Raw genomic sequence first — 9,971 nt, 5'->3', positions numbered from 1 at the left:
TCTGGTTTTAAATGTATGGAGTAACGAAAAGAACGAAATATAGCAATGATAGATGTTCTTTACTTTTTATGTAACGGCAGAGGAGGGAGCGGTGTGAAAGACAGAGAGGGGAGGAGGATGACTAGGTGGTAAGAGAGGGGAGTAGGAGGACGAGGTGGGAGAGAGGAGGAGGACGACGAAATGGAAGAGAGGAGGAGGACGACGAGATGGGAGAGAGGAGGAGGACGACGAGGTGGAAGAGAGGAGGAGGAGGACGAGATGGGAGAGAGGAAGAGGACGACGAAATGGAAGTGAGGAGGAGGACGACGAGATGGGAGAGAGGAGGAGGACGACGAGGTGGGAGAGAGGAGGAGGAGGACGAGATGGGAGAGCGGAGGAGGACGACGAGATGGGAGAAAGAGGGAGGAGGACGAGGAGAGAGAGAGGAGGAAGAGGACGAGGGGGAGAAAGGAGGAGGAGGAGGACGAGGTGGAAGAGGGGAGGAGGAGGAGGAGGAGGACGAGTTGGGAGAGCGGAGGAGGACGACGAGATGGGAGACAGGAGGAGGAGGAGGAGATGGGAGAGAGGAGGAGGACGACGAGATGGAAGAGAGGAGGAGGAGGACGAGATGGGAGAGAGGAGGAGGACGACGAAATGGAAGAGCGGAGGAGAACGACGAGATGGAAGAGAGGAGGAGGAGGACGAGATGGGAGAGAGGAGGAGGACGACGAAATGGAAGAGAGGAGGAGGACGACGAGATGGGAGAGAGGAGGAGGACGACGAGGTGGGAGATAGGAGGAGGAGGACGAGATGGGAGACAGGAGGAGGAGGACGAGATGGGAGAGCGGAGGAGGACGACGAGATGGGAGAAAGAAGGAGGAGGAGGACGAGGAGAGAGAGAGGAGGAAGAGGACGAGGGGGAGAAAGGAGGAGGAGGAGGAGGGACGAGGTGGAAGAGGGGAGGAGGAGGAGGAGGACGAGTTGGGAGAGCGGAGGAGGACGACGAGATGGGAGAGAGGAGGAGGAGGAGGACGAGGTGGAAGAGAGGAGGAGGAGGAGGACGAGGTGGGAGAGAGGAGGACGACGAGATGGGAGAGAGGAGGAGGAGGACGACGAGGTGGGAGAGAGGAGGAGGAGGAGGACGAGGGAAGAGAGGAGGAAGAGGACGAGGGGGAGAGAGGAGGAGGAGGACGACGAGGTGGAAGAGAGGAGGAGGAGGAGGACGAGTTGGGAGAGCGGAGGAGGAGGAGGACGAGGTGGGAGAGAGGAGGACGACGAGATGGGAGAGAGGAGGACGACGAGGTGGGAGAGAGGAGGACGACGAGGGGAGAGGGGAGAGAGGAGGAGGACGAGATGGGAGAGCGGAGGAGGAGGAGGACGAGAGTGAGAGAGGAGGAGGACGAGATGGGAGAGCGGAGGAGGAGGACGAGATGGGAGAGAGGAGGACGACGAGATGGGAGAGAGGAGGAGGACGAGGTGGGAGAGAGGAGGACGAGGAGGACGAGGGGAGAGAGGAGGAGGACGAGATGGGGGAGAGGAGGAGGACGAGATGGGAGAGCGGAGGAGTAGGAGGACGAGAGTGAGAGAGGAGGAGGACGAGATAGGAGAGCGGAGGAGGAGGACCAGGGGGAGAGAGGAGGAGGACGACATGGGAGAGAGCGAGAGGAGGAGGAGGACGAGGTGGGAGAGCGGAGGAGGAGGACGAGATGGGAGAGCGGAGGAGGAGGACGAGATGGGAGAGCGGAGGAGGAGGACGAGGAGAGAGAGAGGAGGAAGAGGACGAGGGGAGGGAGAGGAGAGGAGGAGGACGAGGTGGGAGAGCGGAGGAGGAGGACGAGATGGGAGAGCGGAGGAGGACGAGATGGGAGAGCGGAGGAGGAGGACGAGGAGAGAGAGAGGAGGAAGAGGAGACGAGGGGGAGAGCGGAGGAGGGGAGGGAGGACGAGGTGGGAGAGCGGAGGAGGAGGACGAGATGGGAGAGCGGAGGAGGAGGACGAGGAGAGAGAGAGGAGGAAGAGGACGAGGGGGAGAGCGGAGGAGGAGGACGAGGTGGGAGAGCGGAGGAGGAGGACGAGATGGGAGAGCGGAGGAGGAGGACGAGATGGGAGAGCGGAGGAGGAGGACCAGGGGGAGAGAGGAGGAGGAGGAAGAGGTAGGAGAGCGGAGGAGGATGATGTGAAAGAGAGGAGGAGGAGGACGAGGGAGAGAGAGAGGAGGACGACGACGAGGGGCAGAGAGGGGGAGGACGACGAGATGGAGAGCGGAGGAGGACGAGATGGGAAAGAGAAGGAGGACGACGAGATGGGATAGAGGAGGAGGAGAACGAGGTAAGAGAGAGGAGGAGAGAGAACGATTTGGGAGAGAGGAGGAGGACGACGAGATGGGAGAGAGGAGGAGGACGACGAGGTGGGAGAGAGGAGGAGGACGACGAGGTGGGAGAGAGCGGAGGAGGACGAGATGGGATAGAGGAGGAGGAGAACGAGGTAAGAGAGAGGAGGAGGAGAACGATTTGGGAGAGAGGAGGAGGACGACGAGATGGGAGAGAGGAGGAGGACGACGAGGTGGGAGAGAGGAGGAGGACGACGAGGGGGAGAGAGGAGGACGACGACGAGGGGGAGAGAGGGGGAGGACGAGGTGGGAGAGAGGAGGAGGACGAGGTGGGAGAGAGGAGGAGGACGACGAGATGGGAGAGAGGGGGAGGACGAGATGGAGAGCGGAGGAGGATGAGGTTGGAGAGAGGAGGAGGTGGACGAGATGGGAGAGAGGAGGAAGAGGACAAGATGGGAGAGCGGAAGAGGAGGACGAGGTGGGAGAGAGGAGAGAGAGGACGAGAGGGACGAGAGGAGGGGGGAGGACGAGATGGAGAGCGGAGGAGGAGGACGAGATGGGAGAGCGGAGGAGGAGGACGAGGAGAGAGAGAGAGGAGGAAGAGGACGAGGGGGAGAGCGGAGGAGGAGGACGAGGTGGGAGAGCGGAGGAGGAGGACGAGATGGGAGAGCGGAGGAGGAGGACGAGGAGAGAGAGAGGAGGAAGAGGACGAGGGGGAGAGCGGAGGAGGAGGACGAGGTGGGAGAGCGGAGGAGGAGGACGAGATGGGAGAGCGGAGGAGGAGGACGAGATGGGAGAGCGGAGGAGGAGGACCAGGGGGAGAGAGGAGGAGGAAGAGGTAGGAGAGCGGAGGAGGATGATGTGAAAGAGAGGAGGAGGAGGACGAGGGAGAGAGAGGAGGACGACGACGAGGGGCAGAGAGGGGGAGGACGACGAGATGGAGAGCGGAGGAGGACGAGATGGGAAAGAGAGAAGGAGGACGACGAGATGGGATAGAGGAGGAGGAGAACGAGGTAAGAGAGAGGAGGAGGAGAACGATTTGGGAGAAAGGAGGAGGACGACGAGATGGGAGAGAGGAGGAGGACGACGAGGTGGGAGAGAGGAGGAGGACGACGAGGTGGGAGAGCGGAGGAGGACGAGATGGGATAGAGGAGGAGGAGAACGAGGTAAGAGAGAGGAGGAGGAGAACGATTTGGGAGAGAGGAGGAGGACGACGAGATGGGAGAGAGGAGGAGGACGACGAGGTGGGAGAGAGGAGGAGGACGACGAGGGGGAGAGAGGAGGACGACGACGAGGGGGAGAGAGGGGGAGGACGAGGTGGGAGAGAGGAGGAGGACGAGGTGGGAGAGAGGAGGAGGACGACGAGATGGGAGAGAGGGGGAGGACGAGATGGAGAGCGGAGGAGGATGAGGTTGGAGAGAGGAGGAGGTGGACGAGATGGGAGAGAGGAGGAAGAGGACAAGATGGGAGAGCGGAAGAGGAGGACGAGGTGGGAGAGAGGAGGAAGAGGACGAGATGGGAGAGAGGGGGAGGACGAGATGGAGAGCGGAGGACGATGAGGTGTGGGAGAGAGGAGGAGGAGGACGAGATGGGAGAGAGGAGGAAGAGGACAAGATGGGAGAGCGGAAGAGGAGGACGAGGTGGGAGAGAGGAGGAAGAGGACGAGATGGGAGAGCGGAAGAGGAGGACGAGGTGGGAGAGATAAGGAGGAGGAGGACGAGGTGGGAGAGAGGAGGAGGAGGACGAGATGGGAGAGAGGAGGAGGAGGAGGACGAGGTTAGAGAGAGAAGGATGAGGTTAGAGAGAGGAGGACGAGGTTAGAGAGAGGAGGATGAGGACGAGATGGGAGAGAGGAGGAGGAGGAGGACGAGGTGGGAGAAAAGGAGGAGGGGGACGAGTTGGGAGAGAGGAGGAGGAAGACGAGATGTGAGAGAGGAGAAGGAGGACGAGGTGAGAGAGAGGAGGAGGAGGAGGACGAGGTGGGAGAGATGAGGAGGATGAGGTAGAAATGGGAAAGAGAAGGAGGAGGACGATATGGGAGAGAGGAGGTGGACGACGAGGTGGGAGAGAGGAGGAGGACGACGAGGTGGGAGAGAGGAGGAGGAGGACGAGGGGGAGAGAGGAAGAGGAGGAGGACGAGGTGAGAGAGGAGGAGGAGGACGAGGTAAGAGAGAGAATGAGGAAGACGAGATGGGAGAGAGGAGGAGGACGACGAGGTGGGAGAGAGGAGGAGGAGGAGGACGAGGTAAGAGAGAGAATGAGGAAGACGAGATGGGAGAGAGGAGGAGGACGACGAGGTGGGAGAGAGGAGGAGGACGACGAGAGGTGGGAGAGAGGAAGAGGAGGAGGACGAGGTGAGAGAGGAGGAGGAGGACGAGGACGAGGTGGGAGAGAGAAGGAGGAGGACGACGAGATGGGAAAAAGAAGGAGGAGGACGAGATTGGAGAGAGGAGGAGGAGGACGAGATGGGAGAGAGGAGGAGGACGAGGTGGGAGAGCGGAGGAGGACGAGGTGGGAGAGAGGAGGGGTAGGAGGAGGACGAGGTGGGAGAGAAGAGGAGGAGGACGAGTTGGGAGAGCGGAGGAGGACGAGGTGGGAATGAGGAGGAGGAGGAGGAGGAGGACGAGGTAAGAAAGAGGAGGAGGACAAGGGGGAGAGAGGAAGAGGAGGACGAGGTAAGGGAGAGGAGGAGGAGGACGAGTTGGGAGAGAGGAGGAGGAGGAGGACGAGGTGGGAGAGAGGAGGAGGACGAGGTGAGAGAGAGGAGGGGGGGACGACGAGTGGGAGAGAGGAGGAGGACGAGGAGGGAAAGATGAGGAGGAAGGGGACAAGGTGGGAGAGAGGAGGAGGAGGACGAAATGAGAGAAATGAGGAGGAGAAAGAGGTGGGAGATAGGAGGAGGACGAGATGGGAGAAAGAGGGAGGAGGACGAGGGGAGAGAGGAGGAGGAGGACGAGATGGGAGAGAGGAGGAGGAGGAGGACGAGATGGGAGAGAGAGAGAAGGAGAGGAGGAGGGTCTGACATTACTTATAATATTACGAAAGCAGTTCATCACAATATACAATAATATTACTTAGATTTTCTTTTTATAAGTTGTGGTTAATTATCGCTGTGAAAATCTGTATTACCATTCACGTTGATAGTGTGAGAGGTTTTCGGCGTGTAGCCTGATATCTGGGGTTACCAAAAGTCGCCCTGATTTTCTGACAGCTTACATCGTGAGATAAAAGAAACGCGTCAGGTATTATATCTAGTTAGATACAGCTGTAAATCAAACACATACTGTGGACTACTTACACCAGCGTTTATATAGTTTGTCGTAATGTTAACCGATATAAATTATTATGTGGGATCCTGGTATTGTGAATAGCGTTTGATATATTCACTCTGAATATACCCTAGTAAAATATCTATAAATATCTGCATGCTTAATTAGGTTTCATGCACAACCGTTTAGCTATAGCAAATATAATTGGACTCTAAACTACAGAAAATGACACTGATAATTCTTAAAACTGAAATGAGCGGTTTTTTATTAACAAAAATCATATTTTCTGTCTTCATAGAAATTGATATCAACGCTGTATAATACCACATTCAAAGAGAGGTCACACAGGATCTCTTTGGATCAATTAGATCCGACATTAGTATTGATTATAACAATATAACTCTTTAAGCAGAAGGAACCGTGTATATCATTACTTGTTTGTAAAGTCAAAAAATCGCAGTTCGTGGTGCAGTACCTTGTTATTGCCAATTATACAAAGAACCTTAGGCGTCTATAGAAATATGATTATGTAAGATCTATATTGTTTAATGTTGTAATGTTTATCAATTGAAAATATCCTATTGGAGTAACAGAGAATGAAATTAATTATTAGTTAATTAAAACACTTGTTATGCGTATTATCGGTTCCTCTCTGTCAGGTGATGAGTGGAGGGGTGGGAGATTTTGTTTTTGCCTTTGTTCCATACATGCAATACGTATTTATATGTTTAAAGTAATAAACCAAATAAATGAAAGTAATAAAGAATAGGGTTCGAAACCTCGGTCTGTCCACTAAATAAAAAGTAAGCACCAAGCCATCTATCTCCAAGCTGTCGTATTAGCAACGCTCGGTGAACTTCTGCCAGAATTCTCCAAAGGCTCCAAAGCATATGGCCACACATCTACATAGCTCATCTGTCTAATGACCGGTGATTAATCAAAACCATATTAACGAGAATCGCTTCATTGTCGAATGATTTTCAAAACTCAAATAACCCGGCGTAACACCAGATATATTTTATGCGTGTCACCAAAAGCCAATTAATCACCATTCATTTCCAATATCCGTCTTGATGAAATTGATAGCTTCCAATATAGATATATTTAAAACGTCAATCTAGGAAATTTCATTTAGATAATTCGATGTAAATGAAATATATATTTCTAAATAATGTCAATTGATCAGATGAAATTCAAGTTTAATACAAGAATATTTTGACTTCTCAGAGGTGTACACCCTTAACAAAGTTTTATTGGAGGAAAAATTGAAGGATTCATTTAGGTTTACAATTCAACTAGACAAAAGTTCCAGAGAACGACGTTTTCGGAGCCAATCAGGTAGGCGCCTTGATGATGACATCGTGTTGCATCCTCTGGTTATTTTAAGGATTTATAAGCGTCATCTTCATCCTTGTTTTCAGCTTCTGTTAAATTTCAACCATTAATGTCTCTATAACAACCAGAAACATATATACGTAATATGATATATGTTTCTGTTACAACTAAATGTAACTGGAAGCGAACAGTGTCACCAACATCACATCGGTTAATTAACAAACCAATGAATTGTTTGTAAAATTATCAATAACAACACAATTACAGTAGCTTGTGGTTAACAATAAGCTTCTATATGTACCAGGAAATCTTATTTTCTTTTTCTGTGGAATGTTTCATGAATGTAAGAGATGTCTAGCACACGAGTCCTTTCAGTTGATAACAACACAATATTTTGATCCTGGAGTATCCGAACAGGTATAAATGTTTGATAATCATGAAATAGATCAATGACTAATGTTTATGTGGTCATTTATCAAAGTAGATCTCACCTCTGACTGACAAAGACATGCATTTATCCTCGTGTGTCCTCATCTCAGCGGTCAGCAACCCGGCCAAACTGGCTATCGATCAACCTAAAAGCGACAACTATTGACCAGGAGCAGCGTTAACCTGTCAATATAAGTTAGTACTACTGTTACTACTAACTTGAGGACAACACCGGTGTCTTCTACAGGTCAGCTCTGATAAACATCGGCGAGGGCAATAGTGAGGTCTAATTCAGTTAATTATTATACATTTACCAAACTAGATGTTTTCTTTGTCAACAATAATGATGTATTGGGTGAACATCAATTAAATGTTCATAGGTTATATATTCCCACATACATGTATTTTTGTTCTTTCGTTTTGTTTGCTTTGATTTTATCCCCCCACCCCCAAATGATTTGATGTACTAAAACTTAGATCATTCATTTTCAACCCAAACATTGCTATATATATGTACTCTATGTAGACATGGAAAATAATGTATAGAAATATATCGAATATCCTTTAGATACTAGTTTAAAAGGAATAACAGATACTGGTATTTGCATCGTATGTCCCAGATAATATGGAATCTGATTGATTTCTATATTGATGGTAGGTATATGTACATTTGTAAAGAGGAGTAGAATGTGTGTGGTATTCCAACTATAAAAATGACAAGCCTTAGTTTGTAAAGCTTTATAAAAACTTCATGAATGTATTGCAAATAGCTTTCAGTTTAACTTTGAAGTCTTAGGTGTTTAAAAACGTCTTCGGTCATAACAAAGAGTAAATTCGGCAACGGAGGGTAGAAATAGCCTGCACGTGGCTGTATCTCTAGACACATCTATCATAGCATTGACTGATCCTCGTACACACATCTTACTACGGCTTGTCTGGCCGACACACATGACCGACCCCAGGTGACCGTAGTGCAGCACAGTTACGTCAAAGTCGATAACAGATCTACATTTGTTCTTCTATATAGACATACAGAGGTGAAACGGTGACTAGCACAACCAGAAACGACGGGGACAGTGCTTTACGTTGACGGGAATACAAAAGCCCACGTTATGTCTGCTAGGTGGTGATATGTTACCCCTTCTTACACCATTAGTTTGCTCACTGCAGCAAATTGATGCGTATCTTGTTCTTGCAACTGATTGTTGTCCAGCTGTGCCATGTAAAAAACATGATCGTCTGAGATTTTCATTTTTATTATTACTTAACGAATACTTATAGCGACGGTTTTGTCCTCAGTGTTCGAGACAACCAAGAACAAAGCGAATAAAGGTAATGCGTACCAGAATGAGTAAAAGGACGCAGTATGTTATCACCTCAAACATAGGATGCACCATGAACTGATAATAATATGGATCAAAAAACATTTTCAAGTACGGACAGTCATATACAACAGAATGATGGCAAATATTCATAGTATGAGAACTGCTTTCAATTCAACATCATTTATTGAAAAACGTAAGAGCAAATCCGTCTTCGACACTCATAATCTGAGGAGGAATATGTTTGTTCGGAGACTTTTGACAAATGTCTCGAGTATATGAGAATAAAGCCAGGCGGTTCGAAAGAAACAGCTTTGGTTTTTTACCAGTCATAAGATATAAGTATATTGCACATCCAATCACATTATCAAATTGTAGAACAAAGTGCGCATGCTAAGCGCAAGCATGTCTTTATTTCTCAGTCTGTCCAGGACCCATAAGTGTGACGGAAAGACATGTCTAAGGGTATCAGTAGATGTTTATCGTTTCAAAGGTATATCATGCAGAGCGTTCGAATTGTATCTGATGCCACGTTGCATATAAAAGGCGACTAAAGTTGGATCGTATCTTTTCTAGTCTTCCCAACTGACGTTCTTCTTCTTTATGGCTCCCTTGACACCGTCTCGCCTTTTTCATGAGTTGAGCCCTTTCCCCTGTAAGAAAAGAAAGTGATAGTGTCTACTCCTGCTAAGTGTTCAATGGGACGTGGTTCGTGTATCTGGTGGCATGCTTCATTAAGATAACACTAATCAAAAGAGGAAAAGTTCCATGTGACAGTTTAAAGAGTTCCAACACGGACATACCGCAGTCTCCCAAAATACGCACGCACTTCACACATACCACATCGCATACACAATAGACCGTCCTTATATGGACGTTAATAGGACGTAAATCTGATCAACCAGTCAACCAAAATAAAGTGTATACCTATGGGACGAAATGTGCGACTGTAATGTCATTTCAAGGATAAGTTGATAGTCCTTTCTGTTTATTATTTGTAACTTGCCCGCTTGTAATACACACGGTACACCTGACTTTGGTGATGGTTTGGAAAGAAGTGTATTAAAACTGATAGAATAATAATAGTTTGACAATAATTACTACACATTATATAAATAGGTCAAATGAGTAAAGATCCCATTCAGCCTACTATCGGTGCGGTAAGTAACCATGGTTCATCAATCAAACAATTACTATGAGCCAGCAGTTCAGCTGAAAAATCAAATTGAGCATGTAAATTGTATAATGTAGTCAAACGTCTTCAAGGGGTTAGAATATACAATTATGATTCAAGCACCATAAGCATATC

General features: G+C 49.4%; 4 protein-coding genes across 4 annotated transcripts; all 4 read left to right on the top strand.

Annotated features, from left to right (window-relative positions):
• The first annotated feature begins 206 nt into the window (after positions 1-206).
• On the top strand, positions 207-1,562 carry LOC138305116 (sarcoplasmic reticulum histidine-rich calcium-binding protein-like). The gene has a single exon (XM_069245553.1). The coding sequence runs from the start codon at positions 207-209 to the stop codon at positions 1,560-1,562; it is 1,356 nt and encodes a 451-aa protein (XP_069101654.1).
• Positions 1,563-1,685: 123 nt separating this feature from the next.
• LOC138305033 (uncharacterized) lies at positions 1,686-3,149 on the top strand. The gene is made up of 2 exons (XM_069245467.1): positions 1,686-2,131; positions 2,162-3,149. The coding sequence occupies exons 1-2, from the start codon at positions 1,686-1,688 to the stop codon at positions 3,147-3,149; spliced, it is 1,434 nt and encodes a 477-aa protein (XP_069101568.1).
• Positions 3,150-3,244: 95 nt separating this feature from the next.
• LOC138304945 (octapeptide-repeat protein T2-like) lies at positions 3,245-4,012 on the top strand. The gene has a single exon (XM_069245396.1). It carries the CDS (start codon positions 3,245-3,247, stop codon positions 4,010-4,012), a length of 768 nt encoding a protein of 255 aa, XP_069101497.1.
• Positions 4,013-4,315: 303 nt separating this feature from the next.
• LOC138304882 (octapeptide-repeat protein T2-like) lies at positions 4,316-4,909 on the top strand. The gene has a single exon (XM_069245282.1). It carries the CDS (start codon positions 4,316-4,318, stop codon positions 4,907-4,909), a length of 594 nt encoding a protein of 197 aa, XP_069101383.1.
• The last annotated feature ends 5,062 nt before the right edge of the window (positions 4,910-9,971 follow it).

The sequence above is a fragment of the Argopecten irradians genome, chromosome 1 (genome assembly GCF_041381155.1).
Source record: "Argopecten irradians isolate NY chromosome 1, Ai_NY, whole genome shotgun sequence".
Taxonomy (NCBI): Eukaryota; Metazoa; Mollusca; class Bivalvia; order Pectinida; family Pectinidae; genus Argopecten; species Argopecten irradians.
This window is presented reverse-complemented; position numbering and strand designations above follow the sequence as displayed.